The sequence below is a fragment of the Barbatula barbatula genome (genome assembly GCF_947034865.1).
Source record: "Barbatula barbatula genome assembly, chromosome: 24".
In the NCBI taxonomy this organism is placed as follows: Eukaryota; Metazoa; Chordata; class Actinopteri; order Cypriniformes; family Nemacheilidae; genus Barbatula; species Barbatula barbatula.
The window spans coordinates 6,184,304-6,194,867 of record NC_136787.1 but is presented as its reverse complement, the minus strand read 5'-3'; the positions used below and the strand labels follow the sequence as shown (position 1 = coordinate 6,194,867).

At 37.9% G+C, this 10,564-nt stretch overlaps 2 protein-coding genes across 3 annotated transcripts; one reads left to right on the top strand and one right to left on the bottom strand.

Annotated features, from left to right (window-relative positions):
- The first annotated feature begins 1,955 nt into the window (after positions 1 to 1,955).
- Positions 1,956 to 6,883, top strand: anxa3b (annexin A3b). 2 transcript variants are annotated; one of them, XM_079449107.1, is made up of 14 exons: positions 1,956 to 2,243; positions 2,548 to 2,586; positions 2,727 to 2,774; positions 3,128 to 3,215; positions 3,334 to 3,428; positions 3,509 to 3,622; positions 3,722 to 3,812; positions 3,914 to 3,993; positions 4,084 to 4,140; positions 4,812 to 4,905; positions 5,034 to 5,129; positions 5,257 to 5,315; positions 5,458 to 5,580; positions 6,015 to 6,883. In XM_079449107.1, exons 2-14 carry the CDS (start codon positions 2,572 to 2,574, stop codon positions 6,078 to 6,080), a joined length of 1,026 nt encoding a protein of 341 aa, XP_079305233.1. In that variant the 5' UTR covers positions 1,956 to 2,243; positions 2,548 to 2,571; the 3' UTR covers positions 6,081 to 6,883. The 2 variants fall into 2 exon arrangements, with proteins under 2 accessions (XP_079305233.1, XP_079305234.1); XM_079449108.1 differs by having other exon boundaries at positions 2,240 to 2,445.
- paqr3b (progestin and adipoQ receptor family member IIIb) lies at positions 6,164 to 10,342 on the bottom strand. The gene is made up of 7 exons (XM_079449109.1): positions 10,175 to 10,342; positions 9,651 to 9,849; positions 9,418 to 9,580; positions 9,118 to 9,273; positions 8,051 to 8,248; positions 7,836 to 7,926; positions 6,164 to 7,452 (listed from the first exon to the last, which is right to left on the bottom strand). Exons 2-7 carry the CDS (start codon positions 9,833 to 9,835, stop codon positions 7,310 to 7,312), a joined length of 936 nt encoding a protein of 311 aa, XP_079305235.1. The 5' UTR covers positions 9,836 to 9,849; positions 10,175 to 10,342; the 3' UTR covers positions 6,164 to 7,309.
- Positions 10,343 to 10,564: the final 222 nt, after the last annotated feature.

The window sequence follows — 10,564 nt, the reverse complement described above, 5'->3', positions numbered from 1 at the left end:
TTAGGGATGCTAGGCAGAGGGTCCAGCTCTGTTAGTGTGTGTGTGTGTGTGTGTGTGTCTAACAAATCTAACAAGCATGTGTGTGAGTGTATAACAAATCTAACCTGTGTGTGTGTGTCTAACAAATCTAACAAGCATGTGTGTGAGTGTATAACAAATCTAACCTGTGTGTGTGTGTCTAACAAATCTAACAAGCATGTGTGAGAGTGTATAACAAATCTAACCTGTGTGTGTGTGTGTGTGTGTGTGTGTGTGTGTGTGTGTGTGTGTGTGTGTGTGTGTGTGTGTGTGTGTGTGTGTGTGTGTGTGTGTGTGTGTGTGTGTGTAACAAATCTAACAAGCATGTGTGTGACTGTATAACAAATCTAACCTGTGTGTGTGTGTCTGTGTGTGTGTGTGTGTGTATAACAAATATAACAAGCATGTGTGTGACTGTATAACAAATCTAACCTGTGTCTGTGTCTGTGTCTGTGTGTGTGTGTGTGTGTGTGTGTCTAACAAATCTAACAAGCATGTGTGTGAGTGTATAACAAATCTAACCTGTGTGTGTGTCTGTGTGTGTGTGTGTGAGTGTATAACAAAAAAAACAAAATTCTAGCAGCCCCCCCGGCCAGGCAAACAATGCAAAACAGTATGCAAAACTCCATTGGAGGAGAAATAAAACCTCAGAGGGAAACCAGGCCTAACCAGGGGATTCCAGTTCCCCTCTGGCAAAAGCTGCAGCCTCTGCACAAGCTGTGCAGCACAACAAGGCAAAAAAAAAGAGTTAGATTTAAGATTATCATCAATAATCTAATTGCGGCTGAAATTTTGAGGAGTCGCCACATCCTTCGTCCAGCTCTATCATCCCAGCATTTGTCAGGTCTGGGTATGGATTGCGCCCTGGGTGTGTGTGTGTGTGCGTATCTAACAGATCTAACAAGCGTGTGTGTCTGTGTGTTCTCCATCTTTTGATAGTCTCTAATGAATGTTCTTTAGTGTTTATATTAGCTGTGTATATGATATGAAAACTTTGATTTTGAGCACAGATAAAAAGGTTTTGAAATGATCGTTTGATTTTGTCAGAAAAACTTTCTGTAAATGTAGTTTGAATATTTGGTTTTGTTTAACGTATTTTATTTATTGTCATATATACGCTGCTCAAAAAAATAAAGGGAACACCTGATCATCACAAGTCAACACCAAGTCAGTTAACCCTCAGGACTATCAATCAACCCGGCGAGTAAGCATAAGTGATTGTGAACCATTTCCACTTGTTTTGGTGCAAATTAAAGTGAGAACAGGTTCACTGGAGAGGGTGGTCTGGGGAGGACCATTCTCAGAGGGTCTTACATACCTCCACGTGCTATGAAGTACTGGGATGAAATCCTCAACTCTAAATCTTATGCTGGTGCAGTGCAGAGCCCACCCGGTGCATGATAATACCCGAGCTTATGTGCCCAGAGTCTCTAGGCTGTTTCTGGATGATGAAGGCATTGATGACATTGACTGGCCCCTCACGTTCCCCAGACCTAAATCCCCTTGAGAACCTCTGGGATCTCATGTATACAAAGCCATTAAAGCACCTTAGACTGCCCAGGAGCTCACTTATGCTCTGATCCAGGTCTGACCATGTGCCATCTCATCAGGAGTACGCCCAGACATTGCGGGTTCATACGGGCACACAGGGCCATGCACATTACTGACTAACATTATGAGTTACTGTAGTAAAATTTTGAATGAGCCAATATTAATTTTTTTACAGTGATTTTACTGTAATTCCTGCATTGAAAGTGTTTATAGTATTGGCTTTCGTTGACCATTGTCACATTGTTCTTGCAAGTTATGCAAAGTATGTAAGTTCATTGAGATCTAATGTAGTTTGATTTAGGTGTTCCCTTTTATTTTTTTGAGCAGTGTATTTTAACATTTGCAATGTGAAGCACACGTTATTTGGAGGGGGCGTTTATTACGTCAATCTGGTGGGGGGTGTATGTACTGTTTTTGTACAAATGCATTTTTGTATAACTACAAGGTCTATTTTCCTTATTTACATTTCTGAAAGATATTACTTGCGACTTTCCAATCTGTATATTTGACTTTAGGAAGCAAGATGTTACTCGTGTATAAAGTAAAAGTCCTGTTCTGGGCAAGAGTCCAGATCTCACTTTGATCTCATGTCCTCTGAATGAGTTTGGGCGTAGTCACGGCGCACGGAGAGTTGGGAAAGTGGCTTGCGCTGGACGGAGAAACGAGTTGTGAAGGTAAACCGTGCGCTTTGTGGCGAATTCAAACGATTATTTCTCGCAGTCGTGTATAGCTGTCAACGTTATAGAATTGGTTTTGATAATGTGTGCCAAATATGCGTTTGTAAACAAGACGGGAAACGTTTTGTTGCGTCACATCCTACGATGAAATGTGTAGCGGATCATGTTTTGAACTTGTAACATTGTATAAACATCTCTGGTATGCGAGTGTCATCGGGGTAACGTTTTCCTCAGGGAGAATACTTTAATGTTTTTCTTTAAACGTGTAAACGATAGCAAGAATATGTTTATTGTATTACAGGAATAAACCCCGCAAACATCTGCAATGTCGTCTGTATGGGTAATACAGCCACTTTTATTTCTTTATCAATCTCATGTCTAATAAGATGACGTGTATTGGTTATGTAGTCTATTTGGGAAATATGATGTATTATTTGAATAAAATTAATATACGTTTTTAATCCGAGTGTGTATTTGTAGGATGATTTGGACCTCCTCCTGGACTCCCCCTCCTCTCTAACTGTCACTGTAAGGTTGCCAATCTGCTTCCTCTTTTTATAACCATGGTTCTCCAAAAATACAATTCTTTCATCATTTATTCCTGCATTCCAAACCTGCTTTTCTTCTGCGGATCACAAACAAACGTATTTTGAGAAACGTTGATAACCAAATAAAAAAACACCCCATTGACTTCTATTGTATGGACACAAAACCACCGAGACGTTTCTGGATATCTCTTCTTTTGTGTTCTGCTGAAGAAACAATTCGTAATCAAAGTTTCAAACAACACCAGGCTGAATACGTGATTTTAAGTCAAACGTGCCGATATCTTCCTGATGTATTGGATCATGAAAATGTAATTGTCAGTTTCACCCATGTAGTCGACAGCACGTGGCTCCATCAAAGAAAAGCCTGGCTTTAACCCAAGCGAGGATGCTGCAGCTTTAAGGAAAGCTATTGAGGGGATTGGTAAGTCATTAAGTTAACACTCAAAGGTGCGGTTTTATACTCCTGAAGATATAACTGTGTACACAGGCGCGTCTGATCGTTGTTCTGTAACTGTGTGTTTGTGTTTGTAATTCTTCAGGGACCACAGAGAAGACTATTATTGACATTCTAACTCAAAGAAGCAACGCCCAGCGTCAGCTGATCTGTAAAGCGTACCAAGAGGCTACAGGAAGGGTAAAGGCTCAATGTAATCTGACGCATACAGTATAGATTGTTTGCCTTTTGAATAAAACTCTCATGTTTTTGTATTTTAGACTCTAAGTGATGACTTGGAAGGGGACACTCATGGATTGTTTGAAGATATTTTGGTGGCTCTTTTAATTCCACCTGCTAAATTCGACTGCCAAGAATATATACGGGCGATAAAAGTAATCTAATTTCTTTAGTTACAAAATAAATCTTTAGGTAGCTTTAATCACAATGATGCAATATATACAGGACACTGATATACTGTGCTGTCAACATAGGGAGCTGGTACAAACGAAAGCGTTTTGATAGAACTGTTTGCATCCCGCTCCAACCATCAGATCAAGGCTTTGTCTGACGCATATTTGGCAGGTTTGTATTTCATCAGGGTGTTTTAACTTCACTTATTTGATCAAGAACGCAGAAGAAAAGGTTGTGTAAACGTATAATGTTACTTTTGATCTGTTTTACAGAAACGGGAAGATCCGTAATTCATGACCTTCAATCTGAAGTGTCGGGGGACTTTGAAACCACGCTGGTGCTGCTCGCTGAGGTTCAGTCAGATCAACAGTCCTGCATCATATTTACATTCATTCAAATAAGGTGCACTGCCTTACTATTTGTTTTCCTGTCCGACCAACAGGGAAAGAGAGACGAGAGTACGAATGTGGATGCAGCAAAAGCTAAAGAAGATGCCAAGGTGAGGTCAAGACCCCCGTCCCTGTATCTCAGCTAAATGAGTTCATCTTGTATTTATAGCCGCAGAAAAAGTCCAGAATTTCAACTAGACAAAACTCAGGAGTTACATAAAGTCATACGACAGCAATGTTGAAAGACTGACAGCATGACAAAACTCTAATAAAAATCGCCGTTATCGCATAAAACTTCCTGTTCCTGAGTATTCCTGTTGTATTGCTTACAAGTGAATATAAACTTATTTTCTTTGCAGTATTTGAGGTCTGAAAAAATACAGAGCAGTTTTCTGCAGTATGTTTCTCCACTTTTCATTTTCTGCAAAGAAATGCGCATAGAAACAACATTCGTATTTGAAATTTTGGGAGCAACATTTCTTTTGATGTTAGTTTAACATTGTAGAAACAAAAATGATTATCTTACCTTATCACATCCCATAAAAGCATTAAGCATTATTAAACGCTATACTAAGCTTTATTTGTCAACTCAAAAGTTGTTATTTACTGTAAATCTTGCTTGGACATCTGTGGTCACTATTCGTTTTTTTCGTATGGAAAGAGCAGCGTGGACAGTCTGCTGCACATTTCTCATTTTTGTGTTTCACAGATGAAAAACAAAGACACAAAAACGAGTAACTGACCAAATTCTCACTCAAACGCTCCTTTTAATATTCTACAGATCTTATATGAAGCGGGGGAGAAGAAGTGGGGCACCGACGAGAGCAAGTTCATCGACATCCTCGGCCGCAGGAGCGTTCCTCAGCTCAGACAAAGTATGACCAGCTACATTAGGTGTTTTCCTCATAATACACATTATTATCTGTAAATAATGTAAGAATGTGATCAAATGAGTGCATGATATTTAAAAAATCAGTTCTTATTATTTTGTGCTGTATGTTAGCTATGGTTGAATATAAAGCGTTGAGTGGAAAGACCCTTCAGGAAAGCATTGAGAGGGAGATGACTGGAAGACTGGAGGATATTCTTGTGGCTATAGGTAACATACGAAGTAACACAACATTTTCAGAAAGTATCACTATTACTGCTCAGGGTTAGACATTTGAACAAATCCTATGTATTTAGTACATTGGATTTATTCAATTTAATACTTTTCTATTCTATAGTTAAGTGTGTGAAAAGTGTCCCAGCATACCTTGCAGAGCGGCTCTATAAAAGCATGAAGGTTGGATCTTTTTCTTATTTCTCTCTATTTTTTGGCACGTTTTAAGAATTTAAGGAAATGACTAAATTAAGTATAACAGTATAATAAACACTCCACAAGAATTAAGCGGACATTTTGACTGATTTACTTGTGTTTTTTTCAGGGTGCTGGTACCACTGAATCCACCCTAACTAGGATCATAGTGAGCCGATCGGAAATCGACATGCAGGACATCAAGGCAGAATATAAGAAACTGTTCGGCTGCTCTTTATACTCTACCATTGAGGTGAGAATCAATAAACGTGAAGAGTTATAATGCTGTTAATGCTGCTCCATGACTCATCATTTCTTTTCAAATGTAGCGAATATAAAATAATTATAATTATATTCTTACCTAAAGTCGTATGAGAGCACATGGCTAAAGCATCTTGGTCAGAATTCAACAGGAGACATATTGGAGTAAATGTTAGTAAGTGTATAACATCGTTGCTCACCCATGTGTGACCATGATGAGGTTTATTCTACAAGATTTTACCTGCTAGTGTGTTTTTGTGCATTACACCCTCTGTAAGACCATCAAACACACTGTGACAAATACCATTTTAGGAACAAATCTGCTGTATTAAACATAGACCCGTTTTGTTTTGTTTTCCCTTTGTCTGTCTTCATGTCAGAATTCATATTAATCTTCTATAATTTTGTGTGTGTCTCTTGATTTAGTCTGAAACATCAGGAGATTATCGCCAAACACTGCTGAGGATCTGCGGTGAAGATGGCAAAGCCTGAGCCAAACATACATATTCAAAACTATTCCAACTATGTGAAGGTGTCGGTGAATGTTTAAATCTATGCAAATAAATATATCAGAAGACCCTTACAAACTTTATTCTTAATCTAACAGGATTTTTGTACAATCATAGTTTATATAACTGGGTTTTTATAACCTTTACCCTTTAATCATATTTGTAGGACGATAAAGCATTTTGCTTTGTCAGAAATAAACAGTTGTATGTGTTTACATTGTGAAAATTAATAGATTACAGTAACTCAATAATAAACACCGATCTTGATATCTATCATGTGTAAAATACTTTGTCTCCACTGTGTAGTATACTATTGATCCAGCAGGTGGCAGTGGACTAAAATTTAAGGGTTGAAACGAATTTGAATCTGGGTTATTTTGAAAAAAGTGAATTTTTATATTTGTTTAATATCCTGTAAACGTTTTTTATGACGAAAAGTGTTACAATGGTCTCCATTGTTCTAGGGATCAGTATAAAAATGTCAAGAATTTGGATCTAAGCATCACAAAAACTTAAAATGAACAAGATTGAAACACTGCTGGTCCTAAATGACATCTCAATTGTTGATCAAAGTTTCCTGTTGTTGTATAAAAACCCCATAAAAAATTTGATTCCATCATTCATATTTTAATAAGTTTATATAAGTTTCTAGAGGTCTGAATACTAAGTTCATGTGTCCCAGTATTGACAGTCAGCGTTGCTTGCTTTCACATTATATGAATCTTAAAACTACATTGATTTTACTTAAAATCAATGTAGTCAAAACAAACCTTTTTTTAATTTTATAAAAAAATGAAAAAATTAAATTGCATCAACCACAAAACAATGATAGTGAAAATCATTTAAATAAGAAACATTCCAGGAAATTGAGGTGAGGTGATGTAACAGCATATACAGTACAGTTTCAGACCCCCAATAACACCACATGTAAAAGGCTTATTACAAAAAGTACATAAAGTAACAGATAAGGGCACCGTATGTCCAGCAGAGATAACTAATGCTTGTTCAGGCAGAGGATTAACAAATAAAATAGATTGCACTTGACCTTGCGGAATGGTGTTCCAAGGCAAATGAGAGGTAAAGTTTCAGTGTGCGACTCAAGCGTACCCACAATGTAAAAAAATGCCCACCAAAAGCAAATGCAAACACAAGGCTCGGATGATGTAAGCATGATATGTGCAAGACCGTAATCATGCTTATGTGACTTGTATGTTAACCGGTTCTGGTGAAGTCTGTGCAGGGGTGATTGTGTCTGTAGTTCATGATGTAGATGGCAGTCTGGTGCCACCAGTAGAACATGACCACCACCAGCACGTGCCAGAACTGATGACTGGCACCAAGATAGTTCAGCTGGCCTGTAAGGATGGAGAACAAATAAATATGTCCATTTTTTTCTGCTAAATTAAACCAGGTCTTTACTAAATTATGTAATGCATCATACAATCTTAAAGATTATTCTCATTGGTTATTTTGGTGTGATTCACAAAAATAAAAAACAGATAACTTTACACTAAAACATACAATCCAACAACTGCATTTTGGATGTGAAATACAGCAATAATAAGGAATGATTCAATTCTATAATCAATGTTGTGAATGTTCTTGATGAGTAACATATTTCAGATGTGTTGGAAAAACAATAAATGGATATAAAGTGCACAATAGACTATAAATATGTATAGAATTTAGAATGTATTGTATAGTATATCGATTGTATAATTTGTAAATAGAACAACACCTGGAAAGTAGCGTTCTGGGATTTTACTGACGTAGAACAGGAACGCCGAGGCAGCAATCAGATACATGATCAGGACTCGAGGAAAAAACACCTGCAAACACAGAGAAAGACACGTGAACGTGACCTGTACAGATAACAAAACAGCATGTTCAAGTATATTCACTGGTAGAACTATGCATTAATACATTACATGAGACAACGATAAAAAACATCACCTGTACGATCTCTGCGTTAAATCCTCCATTGAGCCAGACCCAATGGCAGGACGGGATTATCCCGTAGCCGGCCACCGAGCAGAACATAGCAGATCGCAGTTTCTTCCACTTCTGCGTGAGGTAGTGCGGATGAATTTGAGCAGCAAACACAGCCAGGATCAGAGCCAGCACTGTCAGCAAATACACCTGCCTCCAAAACTAAGACAAATGAAATTCAAATTCGTGCTAGTTGTGAAAACATGGAATATTCAAGGCATTTCACATGAAATTCTTAAATCAAATTTTAGTTCCAAGTTCAATCAAAATAGAAGTTGGGTTTCTTTCTTTGAGATCTTTATTAGATGGAAATGCGTTTAAAGATAGTTCGCCTAAAAATAAAAATTCTATCATCCTTTTATTCACCCTCATGTCATTCAAAACCTTTATATGACTATTCTGTAGTGATGGTGAAATGAAGGCATTCCCCTCAATCGAAGCTTTTGAAAACGGTGCACACTAGCGCCATCTCGTGGTCACAGGGTGGGAAAGCAGTCTTTTTGTCCAATACATTTGTAAGGTTTCATGTATAAAATCAATTCACATCAATAAAACATTTTACGTGTTAGTGTAAATGTAGGGTACCTAGGCTCTACATATTGTATGAATAACTGACATGACTAAATGTAAAAATGACAATGGAAATGTTAAAAGATTAAATTAAATGGAACAAAACAATATTTGTATTAATAATCTTCGATCAGCATATGCAGTTATTCACATAAACTTTTGTCTCAGTCCTGTAAGTTTATAAGCGAGGCTCACGTAGACATACATTAAAAAATAAAATACAATTATTGTATAACCGTGACGTGTTTGTGAATGGGGACTTGACATTTTATTTTGTGGGTAATAGATAAAAGATTTCTATTAAAATTATTCTTTATAATCTGCTATTTTATGCTGTTTTTGGGGTATTATTTCACCTGTGAAATGAGTGTGAATAATTGAAATTTTTATTTTTGGGTGAACTTATTTTAAAACAGAACCCCCCCATCCACTAAATCCCACTTAATGGAGACAAATCATACACTGTTGCAGTAGAAGGCATAGAAGACTCCAGGCACATAACATCCCAAAATCCCCACAGATATTCCAGCATAATCCAGCGCAAGCCAGCGGCGACACGTTTTCTCCGAGCGGTGGCAACAAAACAAGTGGTAGCCCACGGAGCACAACATGCACACCTAGTTACAAAACATAAAATGTCATCAAATTGACAGATTGTTTCATTTTATAACAACACAATTGTAATACATTCTAGACACTTTTACCCAAAGTGTCAGGTATACATTTTGACTCATGTCCTTCACTTTCTTTGTGTATATTACCTGAAAGCAAAAGAGTCCTATTGAATAAATCACATAGTCCTCTCGTGACGCCCCTGCGGACGGAAGAACCGTTGCCATGTCGTTCACGCCCAGCAAGAAGAACAGGAGGAACCCGATCAGATGACTCCAGATGTTCACGGTCTCATTGGACAACACGAATATGCTGTGCAAAAACTGTCAGTGTACTGGCTACAAACCTGCACAAACACACAAAACATCCAAGATCTACTCACCTTTTAAGGCACAGCTTTGACGGCAGGTGCGCTCGGTATCCATCTGTGATGTACGGATTATCCTTCAGAAACACTGGGATCTGCTCATAGGTGTACAGTCTGATCCCTCTTGGCACAAGCACGGGCCAGTACTGATAGCTGCCCAACTCAATGTAATGAGTGCTTTTGAGAATACTCTGAGGCATCTTGGTTTAACTGGCTGCAGAAACGTGAAAGAAAGTGTTTTGAAGTCAGTTTGTGTCCCTGATAACAGTCAGTAATCTGTTTAAGACTCACTGGGTCTGGAGAAGTGAACTTTTTTAGAGGATCATTTACTCAAATGTTTTTATGAATAAATCTGAGTCACATTGACGTTTAGAGAACACACACTGTTCATGCAAATGTTTCTACTACGCCACTGTTGTTGTTGTTGTTGTGGGGGAGCTCGCCTGCTGCAGTCTGTCTGCACATCTGCGCTTTACTGCAGTCACCAGATCAGCGTTTAAATCCATGATCACTATCTGTAAATACATCGATCATCTCACCTGAAGGTCAAGATCAGTCGTGTTGTCCATTCAGATGTACAGGTTAACAACAAAATACGGGTCTCGCGTTGACGGCTAGCGGTTAGCCGTTCGGCTAAAAGCTAAAGCAGCTGAATGAATGAGAGACAGGAAATCCTGCGACAGAGCACGCGAGCGCTGATCAGTCCTGTTTTAATGACGCCTGTCTTTATTTATTTATTTAAATTAAATACAAAAGAGTCGATGATAAGATATATTGCATATGTAAATAAATATACATTACAATAGATGTTTTTACTAAATTTAGTTTTGTTTTAACAATTTTTTTAATTCCTTCCGTCTGTATGGGCGCATTTACATAATAATAATCTTTTATATGTTTACATGAATTGCCGAGAAACGTAATGTTCA

Coding starts and splice junctions, on each gene's coding strand:
- anxa3b (XM_079449107.1), top strand. Junction 3,994..4,083: donor CGCTGGTGCTGCTCGCTGAG/GTTCAGTCAGAT, acceptor TCCGACCAACAG/GGAAAGAGAGACGAGAGTAC. Junction 5,316..5,457: donor GGCTCTATAAAAGCATGAAG/GTTGGATCTTTT, acceptor TGTTTTTTTCAG/GGTGCTGGTACCACTGAATC.
- paqr3b (XM_079449109.1), bottom strand. CDS start 9,835: ATGCCTCAGAGTATTCTCAAAAGCACTCATTACATTGAGTTGGGCAGC. Junction 9,581..9,650: donor TCAAAGCTGTGCCTTAAAAG/GTGAGTAGATCT, acceptor GTTTTTGCACAG/CATATTCGTGTTGTCCAATG. Junction 7,927..8,050: donor TTAACGCAGAGATCGTACAG/GTGATGTTTTTT, acceptor CTGTGTTTGCAG/GTGTTTTTTCCTCGAGTCCT.